This window comes from Equus caballus, chromosome 5 (assembly GCF_041296265.1).
Source record: "Equus caballus isolate H_3958 breed thoroughbred chromosome 5, TB-T2T, whole genome shotgun sequence".
Taxonomy (NCBI): domain Eukaryota; kingdom Metazoa; phylum Chordata; class Mammalia; order Perissodactyla; family Equidae; genus Equus; species Equus caballus.
This window is the reverse complement of record NC_091688.1, coordinates 84,820,019-84,847,400: the sequence shown is the minus strand read 5'-3', so window position 1 is coordinate 84,847,400 and position 27,382 is coordinate 84,820,019. Positions and strand designations below refer to the sequence as shown.

Below are 27,382 nucleotides of genomic sequence, written 5' to 3'. Positions count from 1 at the left end.
GTTGGCTGAGAGCCAGCCTGGTTTTATTTCACTGTGTCAAATTGTACCTCCTTATTGAATTCCTTTGCCAGCCTACTTTGTGAAAGAAAACATTGGGGTTTCTTTGGCTGTTCTTGATAAGCCTATAAAAAATGACATGTTTTAGTTGCTTCTAGGTAGGTTTTCTTTTTACTCTTCCACAAAAAAGAAAATAATAATAATAAGACAATGTAGTGTGGTGTTACAGAGTATCATTGTGTTTTGTTTTGGTTTGGTTTTTTTCTGAGATGCTTAGAAAATGGTGAATGTGTAACAGTTTCCAACTGAAGTGAAACCATTCTTTTGGCATGGAGCAGCAGCACTATCTTCTGTCTACTCTGTTACGGTGTGTGAATGTATGTTAATATCTATCTATTTATATTAAATGTTGGCTTTCTCTATGAATGATCTAAGTGGTTTAGTAACTGGAAGTTTGTGTGTGTGTGCGTGTGTGTGGATCAGGAGTGAAGATTATCCCACACTTACAGTATTATTTGTTAATCATCTACTTCTCTAACAGTGATAAAATCTTGTGAATATACTAAATGATGCACTTGTCATGTCAGAGTAATCCCTAGAGAAGGAGTGCCGAAGTAGAAAGTGATTTGAGAGGAAATGTATTTAATTTATGGTTTCAGCTGTAGAAGAAGCACGTTTCAGAACTAGTTTTTTTAAGCAGTTTTGTTCATAGCTTTTTCATCTTGCTAATTGCATATTAATTGTGGAGCGTTTTTATTTTTTTACAATCCTCATCGTACTAAACAAAAAACAAAGTGATGGATGCTACTATATCTCCTTGAATGTTTTGGTGATTTCTACATAAATCTAATGAGCTGTCTACCCTCTCTTACACACACACATACACACACACACACCAGCACCACCTTTCTGTGCTAAGGGCTATCTGACATTTTTGTGAGCTTTCATCTTTACCACGGCATGGCCATCGCACAGACAGGTTTTTGAGGCTTTCGTTGAGAATATGTGAGGTAGGGGGTACTTGCTGACAAAAGCTTTAAGTGCTCTTTTGGATGGTGATGAAAAAATAATAGGAGTGGGAGTGGACAAAAAAACAAATGCACTAAGAAAAAAGAAATCACAGCCCGTGGTGGGAAGGGGCAGGAAAAGGGGGATTGTTTTGCTCGACTTTGACTCATTTATGAGTTGCAGTGTCTTAAATGAGAGCTTGGCACCCAGAGAAAGCCGTGCCAGTTCACACAGCACTTGTTTTGAACGAGGGTTCAATTTCATTTGCAAATGCTTATTGTCGAGGCAGGGAGTGCCAATACAGATGAAAGCAGCCCAGTCCGTCTCCTCCAGTTCTTTAGGTTTGATCAATCTCTCCAATCGCTGAGGAAACTGGAGATTTAAACAAACATACGTGAACTGGTGGGAAGCTGTAAAAGGGACCGTTGTGTTTCCGATTCAGATTATATATTCTCTCACTTTCTAAGAATTAAACACAAGCTTTTCTCCCTTATTGATTAGTTGCTGAAGTAAAGGAACCCTGCAGCCTTCCCATGCTATCTGTTGACATGGAAAACAAGGAAAATGGCTCTGTCGGTGTAAAAAAGTAAGTGAAACTGGCTTGTGAGTTCTGCTTCTGCAAACAACACAGGGACTTGGTTTCTATTTTTATACTTCTTGCTTATCTACTATAATATACTGTTTGGGGGTTGTCTTGGTTGGTCTGCACTAGCCACCAGCCACCCTTCCCCTGCCAGCCCCAGTTGCCTTGTTCTGTGTTTCATTTCGAAGACAGAGATGACTCAGACATCAAACTGTGCATAAAGGGTTAGCGTCCACAGCTTTGGAAGAGGGACGGTTGAGGATTTCAGCCCTGCATTCTGTACATGGAAACAAAAACCCCAAGCAAACATAGACCCTGCCTTCCAAGTCCACAGGCTGCAAGGGTGGGGGCAGAAAACAGAGTTTGAGTCTTTTAAAATAAAATCACCTCTCTCAAAATTGAGAGCTACAGTAATGGGGAGAAAAAAGCTTCAGTAAGAATATTAAGTTGAACAACTTCTCTGTCCTGATTTTGTGAACTGTTTGTTGAATGTGAAACGCCTCAGCATACCATAGTGTTCTATTTTCATGTCTGTTCTCACATCTGAAACTTCTCATTATCTTTGTTGTGAGTTATATGATTGATTCTTTTAAATAGGAAAATTCAGTTGCATATTATGAAATATGCTACATATTTCAGACTAACTCATAAGATATCTGTAAGTATATGAAAAAATTGTGAATTCTTATTTGGGAGTTATATTGAAGCTATAACCAGTTTGATTACAAGGAGAAAGTAAGTTCCAAGAGAGTATTATCTATTTCATTTTTCCGTGTCACTTAGTTTAAAATTGCCCTCAACTTAGCCTTGGAGGAAACTAATTAAATGCAATCCATAGAAGCTGTGATGTCTGAATGAGGAAACAGTGCTATATGTGATGAATGGAATGTCTATTTCGCTTCATAGCAAAGTTACATTAAGATAAACTTAATAAAATCTGCTTTTTAAAATTGTCAAGTAATTTACATATCATTTATGTATATGCCATGCTCATCCCATTCTTGCAGTCTGGGGTAGGTAGATGTAGAACAATTGAAAGAAACCGATGCTTTTTAACGTCTGAGTGAGGTCAGAGCTGTCCAGTAGCACTTGGAGCAGTGATGGGAATGCTCTCCACTTGTGCTGTCCAAAATGGTAGCCACTAGCCACATTTGGCTGTAAAAAGCTTGGAATACGGCTACTCTACCTGACGAACTGAACTTTTGATTTTACTTAATTTTGAAAGTTAACAGTTTTATTGAAGAATAATTGACATAATAAACTGCATGTGTTTAAAGTATAAAATTTGATGTTTTGGCATTTATATACACCTGTGAAACCATTACCACAATTAAGATAATGAACATATCCATCATCCCCAAAGCTTCCTTATAACCCTTTGTAGTCTCTCCCTCCTGTCTGTCCCCACCCCCAGAGCCCCGGGCAACCACGGATGTGTTACCTGTCACTATAGATTAGTTTACTTTTTCTAGAATTTTATATAAATGGAATTATTCAGAATGTACTTTTTTGGGGGAAGGGAGGGGGTATGGTTTCTTTCACCCAGGATAATTAATTTGGGATTCTCCATGTCATAGTGTGTATCAGTAGTTCATTACTTTTCATTACTGAGTTATATTTCATTGTATGGATATACAACAATTTGTTCACTGTTTCCATCCACTTGTGGATAGATATTTGGGTTGTTTCCATTTTTTAGGTATTACAAAAATCTGCTTTGACCATTTGTGTACAGGTCTATGTCTAGACATATGCTTTCATTTCTCTTGGATAAATATTTAGGAATGGAACGGCTGGACTATATGGTAGGTGTATGCTTAACTTTTTGAGAAACTTCCAAGCTATTTTCTGAACTGGTTGCCCATTTTACATTCCCACGAGCAGTGTGTGAGCATTCCAGTTGTTCCATATTCTCGCCAACTCTGCATGAGCAGTCTTTTTTATATTAGACATTAGATTAGGTATGGTTTTAATTTTCATTTCCCTAATAACTAATGATGTTGAGCATCTTTTCATGTGCTTATTTGCCATCCGTATGTCTTCTTAAGTATTGTTCAAATCTTTTGGCCATCTTTTTATTGGGGTAGTTTTTTATATATTATTTTATAGAGAGTTTTTATGTATTCTGGACACAAGTCCTTTATCATATATATGATTTGAAAATATTTTCTTCTAGTGTATGAATTATCTTTTTGTTCTCTCTGCAGTGACTTTCAAAATGCAGGAGTTTTTAATTTTGATGAGCTCTAGTTTGTCGATTTTTATTTTATGGATAGTACTGTTAGTGTCATATCTAAGAGACATTTGCCTAACTCAAGGTCACAAAGATTTTCTCTTATGTTTTCTTAGATTTGGGATTATAGTTTTTCAGTTAATTTTTGTGTATAGTGTGAAATAAGGATTAAAGTATTTCTGTTGATGGTGGTGATGGTGGTTATTTTGTTTTGCCTACGGATATCCAGTTGTTCCAGTATCATTTGTTGAATTGTTTGTGCAACTTTGTTGAAAAATAATTTATCATATATGTATGGATCTATTTCTAGATTCTCTATTTTTATTCCATTGATATTTTTGTTTATATTTATGCCAATACAACACTGTTTTGATAACTACAGCTTTATAATAAATCTTGAAATCAGGTAGTGTTATCCATCCAATTTTGTTCTTCTTTGTCAAACTTGTGTTGTCTCTCTTAGGTCCTTTGCATTTCCAAATGATTTTTAGAATCAGTTTGTCAATTTCTACAAAAAAAAAAAAAGTCCTACTGGTGATTTGATGGCATTATGTTGAATTATAGATCGATTTAGGGAGAACTGACATCTTAACAATAGTCTGTCTTCCAACCCATTAACACAATAGTTTTCTCCACTTACTAAGGTCTTCTTTAATTTCTCTCAGCAATGCTTTGTAGTTTTCATTCCGCAGGTCTTATACATCTTTAATCAGTATTTCCCTACATAGTTCATAATTTTATTCTATTATGAATGGTATTGCTTTTTAAATTTTAATTACCAATTGTTTGTTGCTATGTAAAAATACAGTTGATTTTTGTATTATGAGCTTGTGTCCTATAACTTTGCTAAAGTCACTGATTACTTCTATTATTAGATTTTTGGTAGATTCCATCAGATATTTAACGTAGACAATTATGTCTTGTGAGTAAAGACAGTTTTACTTTTTCCTTCCCAGTGTAGACGCCTTTTATTTCTTTTTCCTACCTTATTGCACTGGATAGAACCTGCAGTAAAAAGCTGAGTGGAAGTGTGGGATTAGACCTCCTAGTTTTGTTCCTGATCTTAAGGGAAAACATTTAGTCTTTTTCTTATCTTTGTTCATATAATGTCATTTTTTTTTCCTGTCTGCTTTTACGATTTTCTCTTTTTCATTGACCTTTAAACGATTTGATTGTGAGCCATGGTGTAGTTTTTTTCATCTTTCTTGTGCTTGGAGTTTTGTTCCTTGGATCTGTGGGCTTAGTTTTCATCAAGTTTGGAGATTTTCCAATTGTTATTTTTCAAATATATTTTGGTTCCCTCCACTTGTCCTTTGGCGACTACAATTATAGGTATATTTGATCACCTGATATTGTCCCACAATTCACTGATGCCTTGTAAATTTTTTCTTCAGTCTTTTTTTCTCTTTATTTTGTTTTAGATAATTTCTATTGCTTTGCCTTCAAGTTCACTAATCTTTTTTCTGAAATGTACAATTTCTTGTTAATCTCATACAATGCATTTTTCTTTTCAGAAAATGTAGTTTTCATCTCTAGAAGTTCAACTTGAGTCTTTTTTTAATATCTTCTATGTCTGTGTTAACAATTCAGTCTTTCCTCTAGTTTCCAAACATATGAAATACAGTCATAATAACTGTTTCAGTGTTCTTGTCTCCTAATTCTATCATTTCTTAGTCAGTTTTTTATTCTTCTTCTCATCCAGGGTTGTATTTTTCTACTTCTTTGCATGCTTGTTAATTTTTTATTAATGTCAGATATGGTGAATTTTACGTTGTTGGGGACTGGATATTTTTGTATTCTTGTAAATATTCTTGATGTTTGTCCTGGGATGCAGTTGAGTTGTTGTTACACGCCATCAAGGTGGCTCCAACTTCTGGTGACCCTATGAATGAGTGGTGTCCAGAATGTCCCGTCCTCATCAGCCCTACTCAGCTCCTGTAGACTCGTGCCTATGGCTTCCTTTATGGAGTGAATCCATCTCAGATTTGATCTTCCTCTTTTCCTGCTGCCTTCAACTTTTTCCAGCATTATTGTCTTTTCCAAAGAATCCTGCCTTCTTACGATGTGCCCAAAGTAGGACAGCCTCAGTTTGATCATTTTTGCCTCCAGCAATAGTTCAGGCTTAATTTGCTCTAGGACTCACTTGTTCGTCCTTCTGGCAGTCCAGGAGAGCTCTCCTCCAACCCTATATTTGAAATGAATCAAGTTTTTTTCCCCATCAGCCTTCTTCGCTGTTTATCTTTCACACCCATACGTAGTAATTGGGAATGCAAGGGTGCAGATAATCTCGGCCTTGGTCTCTAACGACGCTTCCTTACTTTGATGATCTTTCCCAATTCTTTGCTGCTGCCCTTTCAAGTCTTGGTCTTCTCTTGATTTCTTGGCTGCAATTTTCATTTAAATTGATGACTGAATCAAGGTGAACAAAATCTATAATAATTTCAGTGTCTTCATTGGCTACGTTAAAACTGTAGTTCTTCTGGAGTCATGATTTCTGTCTCTTGAAGTTCAAATGCAGTCCTGCTTTGGCATTTTCTTCTTTCACTTTTGTCAGAAGTTGTTTCAAGTCATTGCTGCTTTCTGCCAGTAAGATGGTGTCATGTGCATACCTTAGATTGTTGATATTTCTTCCACCAATTTTCACCCCTCCTTCACCTGAGTCTAGCCTAGTTTTTCATATGATATGTTCTGCATACAGATTAAACAGATAGAGAGATGATAAAATGTACCCTTGTCTGACACCTTTGCCTTTAGGAAACCATTCTCTCTCTCCATATTCTGTCCTGACAGTGGCTTCTTGTCCACAATACAGTTTCTACATCAGGACAATCAAGTGCTAAGGCAAGACCCTTTTACTGAGGCAAGACCCATCTTTGTAGTCTAACCGATGCTCCTGAGTGCTGAGTTTCTCCTCTCTGGCAGGTGGAAACAGGCACTGATCCTATCCCTGCATGATCTCCAAGGATCGTTCTGAGTCTCTTGGGTGGTTCTTTCCCCAGCCTCAGTTATTTCCTCACACATATGTGATAATCAGTACTCTGCTGAGCACGTGAGGGGAAGCCTCTGTAGATCGCCAGAGCTCTCTGTGCAGCTCTCTCCTCTTGAGGACTCTGCCCTGTGCTCAGCCTAAAATCTTTCTTCAGGCAGTAAGGGGACAGAGCTTACCTTGCTTGTTTCCCATCCACAGGGATCACTGTCCTTTATTGTCTATATCCAGTGTCTTGAGGACCATTCTTTCATATATTTTGTCTACTGTTTTAGTTGTTTTGGGCATAAAGATAAATCCTGGCCCCATTGCTCCATCTTGACCAGAAATGAAAGTTCCAGTTAATTTATACAGCCACAAGTGGCTAGTGGCTAACCTATTGGTTAAGGTAGAGTTAGATTATAGTCAGAATCCCAAACGTAGGGTCTTAAGGCTGTTTCTGAGGTCTGTCAAAACTGGGCTTACAATTGCTTCCGTTTTATTTTCCAGGCATAGAAAATACAGTTGCTTTACTAGGAATGTACTGCCACAAAGGGTCATTTCCAAAGAAGCCTGGGATAATGGCCCTTGTTCCCCAGCTGCATACTCCTGATCAGAGCTTGACCTTTGCAAGGCTGCTATTTATGGAGTCCCTTCTATGTGTCTAGCACTTTGTGTGAGAACCACTGCTGTAGGCTAAGCTCCATGTGAGGACTGTGTATCACAAACCAGTTTACATATTTATACTGGTCATCTCTGCTTAAGACTCTAAAAAGACCATGAATTCCAATCTGGAGCTTTCTCTGCCTTCCTTCTTCCACCTCATGCTTTATTTAGAAGGGAGGGGGTAGTAAAGAGAGGAAGAAGAAAGCAAATGTGGTACAATGTAAACATTTGAAGTGATCTGGGTAAAATGTATATGGGATTTTTGTACTATTCATGCAACATTTCTGTAAGTCTGAAGTTATTATTTTTTAAACTTTAAAAAAAAAATCTAGCCAGTTTATTAGTTGGAAGGGAAAATTTGTCTCCTTTAGGAAAGAAGCAAAATTAGGTCAGATTTGGAGACCAGAGAGAAATTAAGCATGGCGTTGGAAAGCAACGGAGAGAGATTTCGACTTTGAGTCAAGTCATGTTCAGAAGACTTGGGTTTGACCTTGCTTTTGTTTCTTAACTGGCAGAAGAATATTTAATAAGTAAATCACTTAATTTCTCTCTGTCTTGAAGCAATAAGGGAAACATCAGTCTCTTGTTTTAAAATTACATTAAATCCAATTTTTTTTAGCTAACGTGGCTGAAGTACTATCCATCAGAATAGAATTTAATTTTTTCATGTCTAGCTGAATTTCTCTTTTGACAGATGTAAAAGATTTAAAAATATTTAAACTATGAGTTCAATTTTTCAGGCCATAATTTGACAATATTTCTTCATAACTTTGGAAGTCTTTTGAGACAAAGCATATTCCAAGTATTTATTGGGTGGTGTCTTTTATGTTGCGCTGTTCAACTAAAGCTAAAGAAAAGTACTTGTGTTTTTCAAATTTTGAATCAGTTGATCTTAAGTAGTATTGAAAAGATCTTGTATCCTTGGGCAATTGTTTGGTGTCTTGGTTGAAAAATCTTTCACTTTTTGTGAAGTACCTTTTTAGTCTTTTCTCATAATATTCTAACAAAACTGAGTATAACCAAGTGTCTATTGAAAAGTTGTTTTCTTTTTTGTGCAAGAATCCAAGCTGTTTATAGCTGGACAAACTTATAAGCTCAGATTCTGTTTAAAATCACTTCAGAATGTTTTGTTGTACCTTTAATTTTGATTTCAGGTGACTAATGTCATCAGTTCTTTTTTGATTCTTGAGAAGAAAGTTACCAAATTCACTATGTATTTGCTGAAAATGTCTCTTAAAGTTGTGTTTTACTATCTCTGTTGTGTTTTTACACAACAAACAGCTTTTTTCCTTTTGCTCTGCTCCAACAAATTGCAGTTGCTTTTCATGGTGAAATTTCCGATAGACTTTCAGCCAGTCTCCTTTTCTCTTTATGTTCTGGATCTAGTGCTGGTTTCTGCATCTCCTCTCAATTCTGCATCAGAAGTAGGCCTCCTTTTTATTTATTTATTTTATTTCTATTTTGCTGAGGAAGATTTTCCTTGAGCTAACATCTCTTGCCAATCTTCCTCTTTTTCTGTGTGAGCTATTGCCAGAGCATGGCCACTGACAAACGAGAGGTATAGGTCTGCGCCCAGGAACGGAACCTGGGCCACCAAAGCAGAGCATGCCTAACTTACCAGGACTGGCCCCAGTATACCTCCTTTTTAAATTTTAAAATTTGTCCATACTTCTTTTTAACTAAAAATTATTTAATTATATTATAATTAAAATAGGAAGCATGTCAACTTAATTACCTATTACAACATACAAAGAGATCCTCATAACTTGGGCTGTCTGTATCAAACACATTACAATGTTACATGGGCACATAGGAAAAAATCTTTTGAACTGAATCAATCTGTTGACACCAACTATGTTGGCCATGTGTGTATGTGTAATACCAGAGAGCACACATGCATCTGATAGGAGAACTTCAGTTCAACAGTAGTATTCCAGGTGATGCAGCGGTTAAAGGTAAATGCAGTCACACCAAATCAATGAAGTTACGTTGAACACAAACATGTTTTATACCAGTTCCAGTTTTTAAATTTAAATTAATTAAAATTAAATAAAATTAAAAATTCAGTTACTTGATTAAATTTTAAATGTTCAACAGCCACATGTGACTAGTGGCTACCATATTGAATAGCACAAGTCTATAGCTAAGATAAACTTTTGCATACATGCACCAGGAGAAAAGTCAAATGAACATGAGATTGGAGATGATGATTACCTTGGGGTCAGAGATGGGATGAATGTAGTAACTGCCAAGATTCTAGCTTTTATTTTGCCTGGTGAGTTCATGGGTGGTTATTAAATTTAAAAATAACTGAATAACTAGGAGGGATCCATCTTAATAGTTTGGAATAAATCCTTCTAGACAGTTTCTATACAAATACTCTCTGTATCCATATATATATACATAGTCACACAAGGATATACACATATATTTACGTGTATTCATAAGTATACACACATATACAGGTACATACACAAGAATGTACACATATATTCAAAGGACACATAAAATAAGCTTATATTGAACAAATGGGATCATAGTATTCTCTTTTTGTGGATTTCAGACGCACAGATTTTGGATTAATCATAAACTTTGGTACATGACACTGTTATCATTGATCTATGTTTGGCCATGTTAGATCCATGTTAGAATTTTTACTAAATAATAAAAAAACTTCTAAGTATTTTATATGTATGTGTACATCTGTAAAAATCATAGGTATTCAATGTCAATTATTATTTTTATCTCATTTTGGTTTTTTTTTTTTTTTTTTTTGCCATTTGCTTAGTCTTACTCTCATTTTCATCAGTTGGTCTTTTTTCCTTTCCCTTTTCTCCTAGGATGGAGGAGGAACCAATGTTCCCACACAATAGATGCTTACAATAAGTTAGCAGCTTTTCCACAGGAAGCTGTTTATCTCTTCCCCACCACAGGGCCCTCACCCCTCAGTGGAGAAGCTCACTGCGGTAGAAAGTTCACAGCAACAGAGTTTAGCAAGGACTTTCGAAAGGAGCCGTTTCTTACTAACACCACGCCTTTCCTTGCACGTGCATCTCACCGTCTTCCTCTGCATTTGTGTTCAGTGTTGTTTCATTATAAAGCAAAGACATTTTTAAAATTTTGGAACTAACATTCCTTGTATAATTAGTAAAGTGATACTTTTGTTAGTAATGAATGTTGTAAAGTTCTAAACGCTTTCATGTTATAATACTAACTTTTAAATTAAGATATAATTGACATTAAACATTGTGTTAGTTTCAGGTGTACAACATACAGATTCATTATTTGTATATATTGAGAAATGTTCACCATGATAAGTCTAGTTAATGTCCATCACCATACAGAGTTACAAATTTGTTTTCTTGTGATAACTTTTATGATCTAATCTCTTCACAACTTTCAGATATACAACATTATTAACTATAGTTACCCTGCTGTACGTTACATCTCCATGACTTATTTATTTATTTATTTTATTATTATTTTCTTTTTTTGAGGAAGATTAGCCCTGGGCTAACATCTGCTGCCGATCCTCCTCTTTTTGCTGAGGAAGACTGGCCCTGAGCTAATATCCGTGCCCACCTTCCTCTACTTTATATGTGGGGTGCCTGCCACAGCATGGCTTGCCAAGTGGTGCGTAGGCACATCCTGGGCTGCCGAAGCAGAATGTGCAAACTTAACCACTGCACCACCAGGCCAGCCCTGACTTATTTATTTTATAATTAGAAGTTTGTACCCTTTGACCACCTTCACCATTTTTCCCACTCTCCATCCCTTACCTCTGGCAACCACCAATCTATTCTCTGTATCTAGGATTTAGAGTTTTAAAAAATGTTTTAGTTTTCAGATTCCACATATAAGTGAGATCATGTGGTATTTGTCTTTTTCTGTCTGACTTATTTTACCTAGCACATTACCCTCAGGGTCCATCCATGTTGTCACAAATGGCAAGATTCCTTCTTTTTTATGGCTGAATAATTTTCCATTGTATGTATATACCACAGTTTCTTTATCTGTTCCATAGACATCCATGGACACTTAGGTTGCTTCCATGTCTTGGCCATTATAAATAATGCTACAGTGAACATGGGGGTGCATTTATCTTTTCACGTTAGTGTTTTCATTTCCTTCAGATAAATACCCAGCAGTGGAATAGCTGGGCCATATGGTAGTTCTATTTTTAATTTTTTGAGGAACCTCCCTACTATTTTCCATAGTGGCTATACCAATTTATATTCCCACCAACAGTGGGAAGCGTTCTCTTTTCTCCACATCTTCACTAACACTTGTTAATTCTTGTCTTTTTGATAGTAGCCCTTCTAACAGATGTGAGGTAATGTCTCACTCTGGGTTTGATTTGCATTTCCCTGATGATTAATGATGCTGAGCACCTTTTCAGGTACCTGTTGGCCATCTGTATGTCTTCTCTGGAAAAATGACTATTCAGATCCTCTGTCCGTTTTTTAATTGGATTGGTTTTTTGTTTTTTGCTTTTGCTATTGGGTTGTATGAGTTCTTTATTTTGGATATTAACCTCTTATCAGACAGATGATTTGCAAATATTTTCTCCTATTCATAGGTTGCCTTTTCGTTTTGTTGATGTTTTCCTTTGCTGTGCAGAGGCTTTTTAGTTTGACGTAGTCCCACTTGTTGATTTTTGCTTTTGTTGCCTTTGCTTTTGGAGTCAGATCCAAAAATCATCTCCAAGACTGATGTCAAGGAGCTCACCACCTATGTGTTCTCCTAGGAGTCTCATGGTTTCAGGTCATGTGTTCAAGTCTTTAATCCATTTTGATTTAATTTTTGTGTGTGGTATAAGATAGTGGTCTAGTTTCATTCTTTTGCATGTGTATATCCAGTTTTCCCAACACCCTTTATTGAGGAGACTGTCCTTTCCTCATTGTATATTCTTGGCTCCTTTGTCATAAATTAATTGACCATATATGCATTAATACTAACTTTTGAAATAGCCTCTCTGAAGTCTGTTAACTGTATTACCTGTTAAGCTAAGTATTGGGTTAAAGAAGTTATCATTTTTGCCCATGTGAATTAGGAGATCAGGAGGTGAATAGTAGAAGTAAAATGTTAGGGTAGACTTAGAAATTATTATTGGTATTGCTAGAATTTCAAAACTCTGACTTTGTTGTAGAATTATCAAAGAGACTTTTCATAGAAAAATAATAACAATGGCTACTATTACTTAACTCATAAAAAAAAATCCAACAATGTTTACATGCGTAGCAATCCACTCACCAGTCAGGTCTCTATCCCTAAGGGATAGTCACTTCTAGGGTTGAATAAATAACCTCATAGGATATTTGGTTGTTTGCTAGAAGATTTGTCTGGCTCCTTAGGGAAGGAGGAAGAGGAAACTGATCAAAGTAATTGTGTGTCTGATCGCTGGCTTCAGCTTTCATTCATTTACTCTGAATCCTGTCCTTTTGTGGTGTCACAGAAATAATCAGCAGTCCTTAGAGGGAGGTTCTTTGAAAGCCTTGAGGGGATCGTATCCAGCTTGCCAGGTAGTTCCTGGGTACTCTCACCCCCATTGTGCCCCTCTCATCTGTTCCATCCATCTTTCCCGTACCCCATGACCACACTGCCCGATGCTACCTGAACACAGTGAGTGATGGTTCCTGGGATGCTGTTCTTTCCAGGGAATAGCAATCTGGAACAGGGAGTGGTCATGATGGTAAGATACCTCTATACTAAAAGTGCGGGAAAATAAAAGAAAACTCCCAAGATATTTTAAGTGGCTAAATGCCAAATACCTCTTAACAGATAGTTTCTTAGGGAGGAAGAGAGGAAGAATGGGAGGGAGGGAGGAAGTAAAAAGGAAGAGAGGAAGAAGAAAAGAGGCAGAGAGAGAGAGAGAGAGAGAGAAGAGAAGAGGAGAGGAGGGAAGGGGAGGTAAACTGAGCCACTAATTCAAACCTGAGAAATGGCCTTTCTAATCAGGATCTGCTGTTGTCACCCTTCGGCAGAGATGTTTGGAGGGATGAGTTAGAGGGCTATGGTTTCTTGAATATAGATAACATATGGGAGTTAATAGTGATACTTGTAACTGGTACAGTTTTATTTTTCTTAGTGAAGCTGGAATTCATTCCTTAATATTTTATGGCTGTCTGTTCATTCTAATATATGGTCTAGTAGTCAGCTCAGGCTACCATAACGAAACACCATCCACTGGGTGGTTTAAACAACAGAGATTTATTTCCCACAGTTCTGGAGGCTGGGAAGCCCAAGATCAAGATGCTGGCTGATTCAGTCCCTGCGAGCGCTCTCTTCCCGGCTTGCAGAGGGCCGCCTTCTCACTGTGTCCTCACATGGACTTGCCTCAGTACATACACGCGGCTCTTATAAGGCCACCAAGCCTACGGAATTAAGACTCCACCCTTATGACTTCATTTAACCTTAATTGCCCTGTCTCCTGAAAGCCCTGTCTCCAAATAATCAGGTTGAGAGTTAGGGCTGTAACATATGAATTTTGAGGGGGACACAAGTCAGTCTTGTCAGATGATCTTATGATAAATGTTTGATTATTCTCTTAAGTTAAATGATAACTTGGGTTAAGAATTGAGTGTTCTACTGTTTTGATTTATACCATTATGCCCATTGCAAATAATGTTTCAAAAGAGTAAAATGCGTAAAACTATAGACTCAGCTAAGCATATCATCATATTTTAAGCATGAAAACAATGGGAGTTTCACTCTAGGCCAGCAGAATTCATAGGCATGCACTATATATCTTTTATACATTAGCAGCCCTGAAGCGTTGCTGTTTTCTGCATAGTTTTTGCCATGTTACAGAAGGAAGACCGAGTTTGACTAAGCGATAAAGACTCTAAGACGTTCAGAATAGGGACGCTGTGCCGCGGCCCGGAGCAGGAGGGAAAGCTCTTCAGGTGGTCTGTGGGCAGTCGAGTTCAGTATTAATGATTAGGATATGAAACGTTCGTTTGTTTGTGTTTGGCAGAATCTTGGCATGAACCGTATTTGATCGTGAATAAGAAAAAGAAATTCGGGGCCAGCCCTGTGGCCGAGTGGTTAAGTTCATGTGCTCTTCTTCCGTGGCAGCCCGGGGTTTCGCCAGTTCGGATCCTGGGCACGGATGTGGCACCACTCATCAAGCCGTGCTGAGGCAGCATCCCACATGCCACAACTAGAAGGACCCACAACTGAAAATACACAACTATGTACTGGGGGAGAAAAAGGAAAAACAAAATCTTAAAAAAAAGAGAAAGAAACAGAAATTCATCAAGTCCTCTTGAGAAGAGTGTCCTTATTTACGCTAGTTCTGAGGTCTTTATTTGTACCAGAAAGTTAAGAGCAGGGGGGAAAGAGGCAGTTACAGGATCCTTTGTTTTCAGAAAGATGGGGTGGGGTGTCGGGGAGACATTGCTAGCAGAGATGCCAAGGACAGAGTTTCATGTGATTTCTGAGGAAAGCCGTCAGCCTGAGGGGAGACGGCTGCGACAGAGGAAGGAAATGATGCAGGTAGAGGCCCCGTTGCCCCGGGCCTGCTCCTGGTGTTTCTGCTGATCCTGGGCTGCAAAGCCTCTTCTTTACACGTCTAGCACAGCCTGACTGACTTCTGTGCCCTCCTTCTTCCATCTTTCTATTCCTCCTTTTCCTTAACTGCTTTGGGGGACAAGGCAGGGAAGACATGGACCTCGTCATCACTCAGCTGACCTGAGATTTTCCTCTTTGCTAGACTGAGTTCCCAGGGCTCATCAAATGCCTGGCTCACGGTAGGCTGCTTAAAAATAATTGATGATTGGAATAAAAGAGTGATTGGGGATATTAGGAAGGGGACATTTTACCAGCACCTTTTAAAAATGAGTAGCCTTCTAGTCTCTGGGAGTTGGACAGACGGGACTCAGTGGTATAACCAGAGCTGGGGATATGGGCACGTGTAGGACGTTGCTCAGTTGAGTTTCAGTACAAACTTGGGTTGGGACATAAGCCTGGAAAGTTACGTTTGACTCAAATCTCTGAATGCCAAGCTAAAAAATTTGGAATATACAGAAGGCCTGAAGAATTACTTGCTTTTTCAGTGTTTTCATTGCTTGGGTATGCTGCAGCTAAATGCAGTCAACTTTCATTTATCTGAATATTAAAAAATGAAAAATGTCCTGTCAAGAACCTTTGAATCATCCTTTCTCTTTCTGGGCCTGCCTTTTAGCCAGATCCCTGCTTGTTAGGCTGACAGGAGAGGGAGAAAGGCCTGGAGATAAAACTAAAGCTCATTTAGGTGCTTCATTCTTAGATATGTCATAGGCCAAGAGATCAAGATTAATTTATTACAATCAGAATTATATTGGTTTTAGCCAAAGGCTGTTTTAAGATATGGGCAAAGAATAGGTTAATTTAGTTTTAAAAATAAGTTATAAAGATCAAGGCAGTACAAAGTTAGACTACATTTCTGGGGAGAAACACAAGTAACATTGAGAATTAGCTTTATAAAAGGAGTAATGTGATAAATCTACCACCAAATGTATTAACCAGTGTCTAAAATAACTTTTGCTCTGAACTTTAAAGCAGAAGTGCAATTAATGAGCATGATGGAGTTTTTTTTTTTTTTTAAAGATTTTATTTTTTCCTTTTTCTCCCCAAAGCCCCCCGGTACATAGTTGTATATTCTTCGTTGTGGGTCCTTCTAGTTGTGGCATGTGGGACGCTGTCTCAGCGTGGTTTGATGAGCAGTGCCATGTCCGCGCCCAGGATTCGAACCAACGAAACACTGGGCCGCCTGCAGCGGAGCGCGCAAACTTAACCACTCGGCCACGGGGCCAGCCCTGAGCATAATGGAGTTTTGAAATCACATATGAATTGTGTTTATTCAGAGTTTCCTTTTGGTTTGATCAACCCTCAGAATGTATAATATCATAAGGACCATAAAATATAGACATGCTGGATTCAGGGAAGGAGTTGCAACTACTATTTTTCACCCGCTTTCACTAATATATAAAGAGAAGATGGAGACTTTTGCTGCCAGCACTTAAAATTATAATGTGCCAACGTGAAAACACTCATAATAAGTGTTTTCGTAGTAAGGTCTCAATCTGCCTATATCTGCCAAATTTGTTGTTTATTGCATGTCTGTCCCCGTGATTCTGTCTCTCTAGCTCTCTTTAAGAGTGAGGTGATTGTTTAATTAAGGGATAATCATTTCCCAGTGTGAATTACTCATGCATGATATAATTTTCATTAATACGTGATGTATCTAACCATATGCACAGGGACTAAAAGGTGACTGGGTGAAATGGAAGCAGTGATTTAAGTGATGAGATTGTAGACAAATTTGCCCTTCATTTCTTGCTAATTTTTTGTAATAAAGTAAAATACATATATATTTTTAAAATATCCCATGGTTGGAAAGACATTCATGAATTTATCACCTTTATACTTTATATTCTAAGAAACATTTTGCGATGATGATAGTGAATAATAAATATCAAATGATAATGGAACTTTTATATCTGCCATCTCATTTCATCAATGCAAAATTAGCAGCCACAGTGGGAACTCCCATCTGGGAGGTGTTTTAAACAGCGCCATATAAATTCCTTCTGGAATTTGACATGCACAAGTTATAAGGAAAGATTTGGAGAGAATGGTCCATTTGAAAGGGAACAAAGTGTCTCAGTTTGGCCACAAATAACAGTCCTTGAGGAGACGTATGGCTTTCCCAGTGGGGAAAGGTGACACTTAAATCCATCCTCCAAAATGTTCTCATAATTTTATCCGGCCTTGACACTCTGGCCTCCCCAAGCCCCACAATCATGTTGCCTTGGATCATCTCCAGTTTTCTCCTTAAAATTGTTGCTGACACCACTGGAAGGGCCCAGCAAAATCATCCATCATGCTTTAACATAAACGACTTAGAAGTGACAATGTGTGCCTGCACGTATCTGCCTCTGCAAGCCATCCCCTCTCAGGGCCCAGCTTAGGACATGTTGCAGCCATAGATGCCTTTCAGAATTGCCATTGAAAATCTTCAAGTGTCCTAGTCAGGCAAAACTATCCAGGCGCTCCAGTCCATGTGTCCTCAATAGCACTTGTTCACCCCGAATCCTAGTGTTACTGAGAGGTAGCTGTTTATGTGTCTGCTTCCCTTCACCAGATTGCCAGCTCATTGAGGGCAGGAACTATGCAGTCCTATCCTTGTAACCTGCATCTAGCACAGTACTGACAAGAAAGTAGGCTTTTCATAATTTGTTGTATCAACAAGTAAGTAGAGTGGGAAGAGCATAGATTTGGAGGCAAGCGTGTATGGAATCTAATCCTGGCTTTATCTACTATGTGATTTTGAGTGAGTTCCTTAACCTTTCTGAGCCTAAGATTCCTAAAAACAGGTTACAGTAGCCAGTTCACAAGGAGCTAGGGGGCTGATAATAGGTAACGTGTGAAAAGCGTGTTATAGCCTGTAAGTACTCTCTGGTTGTTACACAGATCTCTGCTGTGTATCGACTATGCACCAGTCACAGCTGCGCTAGATGCTGGAGAGCTACAGAGTTGAAGATAGACAGATTTCTCTCCTCAGGATGTGAGTAGTCTACCATTGTGATTTTTCCTCAAAGTTATTTTGTGTTTTAGGCTATCAGGCTTAGGCTCAGGTGGATCAATCAGTAAATGCATCGATTGGTTTCTAACCCGTTGTTTCTTCTGCATGGCTCCCCTCACCCTAAGTATGAGAGAGCGCCCAGTTCCACATTGCTCCTATTCTTCATGGGGCACTGCAAGCAGTTTTGCAAAGTCTTTATTCTCTGGTGCATTGCTAGTATTCAAGAATATTACAGAATTGTGGAAGTGATGATATCATATGCCAGCAGAATAAGAATCAGGAGAGCCTCCGGTCCTAAAATTACAATGTAGCATACTTTGTTATTACAATTAGATAACTATTCTTTATGAGGAAAGCAGCTGATTGAAGTCAGCCTCAGGGAGAATGAATTCAGATGTTTTCTGGGGCACTTAAAGGTGGATCTGATGCGACTCTGTGCTCGCTGCTAGAAGTGAGCTGAGCTGAAAGTTGAAAAGGTTTGTTAGAACAGTGAACTCCTTTCCAAATATTCTTCAAGCCTGTGTTAAGAAAGAGATGGAAGGAAAATGGTGCCTTAAAGAAAGTCCCCAGTGTCAGCTCATGATGGCTTATGTTACTGGGATGATGGAAAATCCCAGCACATGGATAATTATTTTAAAACCCATTTAGCTTTGATTTTAAAATACATAGTTAATGTTTGACAATGTTGGGGTGAAAAATAGTTCTGTCCCCATGTACACTGCCTGTTAAATGGTGGGAAGGGGTGGGTGTGTGCGCGTGTGAGAGTGTGCGTGTACATGAGTGGGTATGTACCTGAGCTTGCAGACTCACCATCTCTAAGCCCAAAAGGGAAAACACTTCTAACAAGTAAGCATTGACTCTGAATGTTTTTAAATGAAGTGCTATGCTGATAAATCGTTGAGCACTTGTGCTATTGATTACTCACTCTCTTTTCTTTAGCTAGGATGGAAGTTTGTTTTTTAACCAAATATTTTAAGTTCGTACTCTGAGCAAAATATTATGTGGGGAGTGAGGCAGAGGTACACTGGACCCTTGACTTTTAGATGTTTGAAGGATTTTAGAAATCCCCAAAGTCTGGGCAATTTCATTTCCATTAAAAGTAACATGAATCTTTTCAACTCTCACTAAATGTTGAATCTCCCCAAGCTTAATTCTAGGCCCAATTCTCTTCTCATCCTCTCCCAAGGTTTCAATTACCATCTAAATGCTTCTGTCTCCCAAATGTGTACCTCTGGCCCACTCATCTGCTTACACTCCAGACTCATGTCCCAGATTAAATCTCTACTTGGAGACAGACAGTAGGCCAAAGTCAATGTGTCCAACTAAACCTGGGGGTGCCATCTAAGTGAAGTTACCACCATCCATCCAGTTCCATGACACTTCCACCTCCGTCATTCTCTATGTCTAGTCCACTACTAAATTGTGCTGATTTTATTGGTAAAATATATTTTAAATCCACACTCTTCTCTCTTTTTCCGTAGCCACCACTCTAGCCTCAGTCACCATGATCTCTTGCTTGGATGACTGAAATAGATCTCTCACTGGCACCCCTTCCTCCCCTCTGGCTCCTCTTCAGTACTCTCTTCTTTTTTTTTTTTTTGTTTTGTTTTGTTTTTGTTTTTTTTTTGGAGGAAGATTAGCCCTCAGCTAACTACTGCCAGTCCTCCTCTTTTTGCTGAGGAAGCCTGGCTCTGAGCTAACATCCGTGCCCATCTTCCTCTAGTTTATACGTGGGTCGCCTACCACAGCATGGCTGCCAAGCAGTGCCATGTCCGCACCCGGGATCCGAACCAGCGAACCCCGGGCCGCCGAGAAGCGGAACGTGCGAACTTAACCGCTGCGCCACCGGGCCGGCCCCTAGTACTCTCTTCTTTAAAATTTGAATTTGATCAGGTCACTCCCAGTACATAAGACTATTTAACAAGTCCCCATTGCTCATAGAGAAAAACCTAGAATCCTCAATATGGCCTCCAAGGCCTGCATGGCTCCTTTGGCTGTGTGTATTCCTGCCACACAGCCTGAAATAATCTTCACTTGACTTCTTCATATAGTTAACATCTGGCTGCTTTCTAGACCATAACCTCAACAGAAACTTCCACAGGAAAGCCTTCTCTAACCCCTTAAACTGTCACCGTTCAGTGTGCCTGTCCTTCATAGCACTTACCACAATGTGCAGCTGTACATTTAGTTGTATGATTACTGATCCCTGTCTGCCCCCACAGTGCTGTAGGTCCACAAGAGTAAAGACCATGTCTGTTTGCTCACCAATGCATTCCTGGCTGGGGGACTGGTGGTGGGGGGCGGGGGGGGGGGATGCCTCGTCCCAAAGGATCTCTTAAGCCAAGCTGGGCTACTTGGAATTTATCCAAAGGGCAATTGGAAACCTTTGAAGGATTTTAAGCTGGGGAACAATGTGATTGGGTGTATGCTCTGGAAGAATCACCTTGGATGAGGTGTAGAGAAATCCAGACCAACACTCGTGAAACAGAAATGAGGCAGAGCCACAGTAACTACAGGTCCCTGCTGTTCTTTACTCCACTTCTCCTGTCCCTCGTCTCTAAATCCAGTGAGGCCAGTTACTGATAGACACTCCCAGACGGATGCTTGAGCATCACCTAGTCATTTGAACATTGACTGACTTCCTAGCTACATGCTTGAAACTAGGAATAATAAAATGAGAAATGGTCCAGGCCCAAGTGTGTATCTCTAGCCCATATTTCCCACTTTAGTGGAAAGTCTAGAGACTGTCCAATAAGCAGAGAGTATAATCCAGGGTGGAGAGTGCTACAATGGGAGTGTGAATGGAGTTCTCGAACTCAGAGGAGGTTATAACTAAAACACTTCCCTAGTGGAGCCACAAAATGCCTCACAGGAGGGGCATTTGAACTAGTACCAATGGGAGGATTTTGTCAGGTGGAGACAAATGAGGGGGCATCATAAGTGACTGTCGCAGCATGTGCAAAGGCCCAGAGCTGTGAAAGGGCATGGCACATTTGGGAATGGCTTTAGCCCTGGATATGTGGGGATGGGGATGGGGAAGGTGGTCAGAGATGGGAAAAGAGTGATATGTTGGGGCCTTATTGTAAAGGTCCTGGTGTCCTTAACTCAGGAGTATGAATATCATGCTGTGAGCCACCAGAAATCACTCTTAATATCTCTGGGTTAAAATGCAGTACATGAGGAAATACTCTATATTAAATGTCTAATAGTTTATTAGGAAATCAGTGACTGAGCCAGTGAGAGTAATGATCTTCTGAACCCCAGAAACACAAGAATGATTATGGTCCTGAGGGAGGTAAACTGGGATCCGGGCATTGGAGGGAAGAGAGGGCCCTGGTTCCTGCCCCTGGGAGACTGGGTAGTGAGCCTGGCCACACACTCTTGCCTGCTCTGCGATTACAATGGTCTGGATTTGTGTTTTGCAGTTCCATGGAGAATGGGAGGCCCCCCGATCCTGCAGACTGGGCTGTGATGGATGTCGTCAATTATTTCCGAACAGCAGGATTTGAGGAGCAAGCCAGTGCTTTTCAGGAACAGGTAATTTGGTCTAGAGAAACACGTGATGAACCAACCACCTCCCTTCCTCACAGTGAGGAGGAAGAGGAAGAGCAGTGAGGGCTCAGGGAGGCTCTCTGTGCGTCCTCACATCAAGTCCTGAGCATCCAAGGCCCTAAGCAACTGAGGTGGGTGGGGAAGGGGAGAAGGAAAGTGACAAGCTAGCGATTCCTTCCTGCAGGAGAAAAACCCAAGCCCTGTGAAGCAGTCATGGCTGCAGAGAGGAGGGCTAGTGCTCATCGCCATCTGCATCTTCCCAAGAGGGAAGAGCCCCACCTTCAAGACAAACACACTAGAAAGCAGAAAACAGAAAAGAAAGAAAAACGAGGGACAAATCTGATGGAGAGACATGCAGCACCATCTGCTACTGGCCTCAGCACCAACTGAGCTATTAATCCTGCTCCGATTTGCTTTCTGGGTGCTTAGCAAAGTAGAGTGGAAAGAGCACAGGATTTAGAGTCAAATCCTGGTTCTTCTAACTCTGTGTGACCCCAGGAAAGTTACTACATCTCTCTGAGTCTTGGTTTCATGTCTCTAACTTGAGACTATCAATGCCTTACTGGTGGTATTGTGAGGATTAAAGGACAATGCCCAAAGCCTGAATAGGTCCTGGCGCAACATCGGTGCCCAAAAATGTTAATTGCTTTCCCTAAGGAACAGGGTTGGTGTTGGAAAGAGGGAGAGAGGAGCAGAGGGTCCCTCCCAATTGTCTAGGTGATTCCTGACTTCATTTTCCAGGCTGGTCCAGCTCTGTAGGGATGATGCTCAAGGGGTTTTGACTATGAGGAAGCAAATTGGGGAACCCATGGTCCACACCAGACCAGCTCTGTCAGGAAACAGAGTTCCTATCTCCCTATCACTGAAGTCAGCAATTTTCTAAGCATTAAATTTACTTTTCTAAGATTGTCATAGAATCGAGAGAATTATAAAGTGAAGAATGGGTTTGGCTACTGCTTCTACATCCCTTAGCCATTTGTTATTCTCTCAGGCTGGGTTTGGACAGGTGAACTTTTCAGGTGTCATATATGCTAATCTCTAGATTTCCTTCAACAGATGTTTCCTTCAACCTGATCCTTATACATATATACTTTTTGTTAATTTAGAAAATTTGCCAAAATAGCAGCTTAAATCACTTCGTACTCACCAGAATAGCTAAAATTAGAAAGATTGATAAATCCAAATGTTCATGAGGATGTGGAACAACCACGCTCTCCTACATTGTTGGTGGGAGTGTGAAATAAACACTCAGACGTCTACTCCATGATCCAGCAATTTCACTCCTGAGTATTTACCCAAGGGAAATGAAAACATATGTCCCCAAAAGATTTGTGTAAAATTGTTCTTAGTAGCTTTATTCATAATCGTCCAAAATTGGAAGCCTAAGTGTCCATCAATAGGAGAATGAATATACAAACTGTGGTGTGGTCATACAATGGAATACTACCCAGTAATAAAAAGGAATGAATGACTGATATGTACAGCAGTTTGGATGAGTCTCAAAACATTATGCTGAGTGAGAGAAGCCCTATATAAAAGAGCTCATACTGAATAGTTCCTGTCTTAGTCCATTCAGGACTCTATAACAAAAATACCAGAAGCTAGGTGGCTTATAAACAACAAACATTTATTTCTCATGGTTCTAGAAGCAGGGGAGTCCAAGGTTAAGGTGCCATCAGATTGAGTGTCTAGTGAGGGCCCACTTCCTAGACAGACATCCTTTCTCTGTGTCCTCACATGAAGGAAGGGATGAGAGAACTCTCTGGGCCCTCTTTTATAAGGGCATGAAGTCCATTACCTTTCAAAAGCCCCACCACCTCATACCATTACTAATACCCTCAATATTCCTTAGGAGTTAGGTTTCAACATTTGAATTTTGGGAGGACACAAACATTCAGACCATAGCAGTTGAGATATGCTTAATAACGGTTGAGAACAGGAAAATGCATCAGTGGTAGAAAAAAAGAACAGTGGTTGTCTCTGGATAGGTGGGAGCGGAGAATGACTGGGAAGGGGCATGAGGGAGCTTTCTGGGTGATGGTAGTGTTCTGTGTCTCGATAAGGGTTTGGGTTATAGGTAAATGCATTGCTCACTGCATATGCACAGGGATATGCAATTGATTCAGATTTGTGCATTATATAGCCTATAAATTTTACCTCAAAAGGAAAAGAACTATAAAAAATATTAAACAATTAATAATATGCAAACTAAAGTATTTAGGGAAGAAGTATACCGATGTATGTAACTTACTTTGAAATGCATCAAAACGTGGATTGACAATTGGATAGAGACATGAGCAGGTTGACAGATACATGATAAAGTAAGTATAGAAAATGTTAATTGTAGAAGCTAGATGGTGGGAATATGGGTGTTCACTATAATATTCTCACAACTTTACATTTGAAAATTTTTATAATAAAATTGTGGGGAAAAAATAGCTCAGGTTGGAAAGTGGAAGGCCAGTCAGCTGGAACATATTTTATTTTGGTTTCTAATGGTATAATGTCCATTTGTGTCATTGCAGTTGAGTAACTTGCTTCTAAAATTAAATTTAAATAATATTCTGGAAGGTTAACATAAAAAAGGACTTAGCTGAAAGGTCTCTTGGCCAAATTCCCAGCTGCCCAAAAGCATTTTTCAGATGGAGATTTGGCTCAGACTCCTGTGAGGCACATGTCCCAGATTGGAGGGAGGGGGTATTCTTTGGGCCTTCCGGATTCTGTGCAGGACCTCAGAATGGAACTGGCCCACTCTGAGCTTGGCCCAGGAGCCGGCCCTTTCTCCAATGGATGACATCACTCTGGCACCAGCGACAGTGGGATGCAAAAGGGAACAAATTCTCCCAAAGCATTTCATTCAGAAGTCCTTCAAGAGGGGAAAGGAGTATCATCTTGCTACTGTGTTGAGCCCACCAAGTCGGGAGCCTGAGAAATGAATTCCCAGGGGACTGGAGTTTTGCCAGCTTGAATTCCTTCATTCTACTAGAAAGGTGATTGGGTGAGGGAAAGAGTCTGCCTTGAATTATTCTCTGGAACTGATCCAAATCTTCCTTCTGCTGTGAAATTCTCATCTTTGCTCTTCTCATTAAAGGAGGTGGAGGGCGAGGAGGGACTCAGCAGCGAGGCTCAGGCTAAGAGAAGTAGCTGCTGTGGTTTCCATGAGGACTGGGGATCAGGATCCTCTACAGTGTTCACCTACTTCTTCTGTCTTCGTGCTTCAGAGGCTGTTGGTGTTTAACCTCCAACAATCTTCTTGGCAATGAACCTCAAGCAGTCAGCAGTCACTCACCAGGCTCATACCAGTTGGGAAGACTGCAGGCCACCCCCAGCCCAAACACTTGACCCTTCCAGGCACATCTTCTAGGTCATAGCAGCTGAAAAACAATAGAATGGCCACAGCCTTAAATATCCTCAGGGAACGCTTTGCCCTACCATTTGATGGAAGTAAGCAGAGGTGGAGAGCATCCTTGAAACTACCTGGGAAAAGGGCAGGTCCAGAAAGGGGAGCATGGGTGCCAATGATGTGGGGAGCTGAGTTTCATGGCTGACTGTTAGGTACTGAATATTTGTGTCCCTCCTAAAATTCATATTTTGAAACCCTAACTCCCAATGTGATGGTATTAGGAGGTGGGTCCTTTGGGAGATAATTAGATTTAGATGAGGTCATGAGGGTGCAACCTTTGTGATGAGATTAGTGCCCTGAAAAGAAGGGACCAGAAAGTTTGCTCTTTCTCTTTGCCATGTGAGGATACAGCAAGAGGGCAGCCATCTGCAAGCCAGGAAGAAGCCCTTGCCAAGAACCTGACCATGTTGGCACTTGATCTTGGACTTCCAGCCTCCAGAACTGTGAGAAATAAATTTCTGTCTTGTTTAAGGCACCCAATCTATGGTATTTTGTTACAGCAACCTAAGCTTACTGAGACACTGACACTGACGCCAGACGTGTCCACCATCAGATGGACCAACTTTCAGGAGAGTATCTGTCCTCATGGTATCGTCTCAGAGTATGTTTTTAGATATTCTGTTGTTGTAGCAACCAGAGTCAGATGTGGCTTTCTAGTAGCATGCTCTGTTGGAAGATGTCAGGCCATTGAGTGAGTTTGTCCAAAGTGTAGGAATGGCGTCCCATGTTCCTGTGGGATGGAGAGGCAACTGGGTTAAGCTGATGATCTTTGCATAACCTCCTTTTCTCTGTGCAGGCACACTGCCACATAACAATTATCTCCATTAAGTTTCCCACTGGTGTAATTATCTCCATTAAGATTTCTTCTGACAAACCTCTTTTGAGTCCTCCACGTGAGCCACAACTACAAGCCAAAACAACTGTCAAGAGGGAAGGCCTAGGCCCCTGCCCAGCTCCCTACCCAACTCCTGCAGTGATCCAGTGTGGATAGAGTGTGGGTTTGGGGTTGTATTACTGTTCTGGCCATTCCCCTTTTATGACTAGTGATGTCACCCTCCCTTCGTCCACTGGCTTCATTAACATTGTGCTCCAGAGGGTTCACTGGCACATAAGAGCAGGAGGCGGTGATTGCAGCACTGTCGGTACTGTCTCTCCCACAGACACATAGTGTGGTGGCTATTTTCCCAATTGTCTTCTAGCAGACAGACCTCTTAGGCTGTGGTGAAAGGCATGAGTGAGAGCCACGACTCCTGGTTTCTTTTCTTCTGATTGACTCAAGGTCACTGGATGATTCTGGAGAGTTTCCCTTTCTAGGACTCGGATTTCTATAAAGGGAATGTTGAGTTAAACAAGCAGAATGTTGCGCAGGCTCCTGCTTTAAGAGTCAAGTGTTATCCCGGAACCGGCCCTCATGAAGTATGCTTTCAATGCACAGCATAGGACATGAAGTCACTTGAGATGTTGTATATACAGTATTGAATTTTTGTAACTGGATGATAAAAAATTGGCATTTGCCAGGGATATGAGTTTCCTGGTTTTCAAGAGTCAAAGGTACTTCAGGAATTTTACTTTCCTAAGAGCTTTAGTTTTAAGAGAGAACCTTTTGACTAACTTCATTCAAATCATTTCCACTTTCCTCACACAGAACATTTAGAATAAGGTGTATTTTGTCAAACTCCGAAGGCTAAATGAGCATCATTCTCTGATGTAGAGCCATCTCCATTGACAATGCTTTTAGTTGCCAGTTAAGGAATTCTGGCAGTCCAATACAGCAACCTCACCACCCAAACTTGACCCTAACTACAGACCACAAACAGCTCTGCCTGTTGTAGTGGCATTCATTTCTGTGTCGTCGTCTATCTGACTCATATACACAGACTATATATGAAGATAGAGATCTGCCATTAAATCAATGCCATATAATTCATATTGTTCAGATTCCTCAAACTTACGAGTAACATCAGTGATTCTGTTTCTAGAACAATATGTATCACTGCGATAATTTTTTTCTCAGAGTACCATGACAAAATAATATGCAACTCATGGTGACAAATTTAATTTTACTCTATTATCTCCTCACTTTCCCTAAACCACATGAATGAGAACAGCATTTTACTCTGAAATGCCCAACTGGTTGCTTAAGCCATTCATTTGAAACACAAAGATTGGCATTTCTTTTTAGATGGCTCATTGCTATCTTCTGATACATTTCTGAGTCCACTGACTTAATAAATATAAACAAAATTTCTTATTACTACAAATTGCCAAGTAACACTAACCACCTCAAATGGGGTAGTAAAGTGGGGAGGCCAATCAGAGCAACCCTGAGCAGGTGTCCCCACTCACCAGATGGATTTCAACTGTAGTGATTCTAGATGGATATTTCTAATTAGACCTGAGACAAATCC

At 40.0% G+C, this 27,382-nt stretch overlaps 1 protein-coding gene across 4 annotated transcripts; it reads left to right on the top strand.

Annotated features, from left to right (window-relative positions):
• The first annotated feature begins 14 nt into the window (after positions 1-14).
• SAMD13 (sterile alpha motif domain containing 13) lies at positions 15-25,449 on the top strand. 4 transcript variants are annotated; one of them, XM_070268779.1, is made up of 6 exons: positions 57-155; positions 275-364; positions 1,507-1,591; positions 17,908-18,001; positions 21,445-21,556; positions 21,756-25,449. In XM_070268779.1, exons 4-6 carry the CDS (start codon positions 17,952-17,954, stop codon positions 21,912-21,914), a joined length of 321 nt encoding a protein of 106 aa, XP_070124880.1. In that variant the 5' UTR covers positions 57-155; positions 275-364; positions 1,507-1,591; positions 17,908-17,951; the 3' UTR covers positions 21,915-25,449. The 4 variants fall into 4 exon arrangements, 3 of the variants coding, with proteins under 3 accessions (XP_070124878.1, XP_070124880.1, XP_070124879.1); XM_070268777.1 differs by lacking the exon at positions 275-364 and having other exon boundaries at positions 15-155; XM_070268778.1 differs by lacking the exons at positions 57-155; positions 275-364 and adding an exon at positions 881-1,007.
• Positions 25,450-27,382: the final 1,933 nt, after the last annotated feature.

Excerpts from the sequence above, each read along its gene's own strand:
- SAMD13 (XM_070268777.1), top strand. The coding sequence starts at position 17,952 with ATGCTGGAGAGCTACAGAGTTGAAGATAGACAGATTTCTCTCCTCAGG. Across the intron at positions 18,002-21,444 it reads CAGATTTCTCTCCTCAGGAT|TTCCATGGAGAATGGGAGGC; the intron begins GTGAGTAGTCTA and ends TGTGTTTTGCAG. Across the intron at positions 21,557-21,755 it reads CCAGTGCTTTTCAGGAACAG|GAGAAAAACCCAAGCCCTGT; the intron begins GTAATTTGGTCT and ends TCCTTCCTGCAG.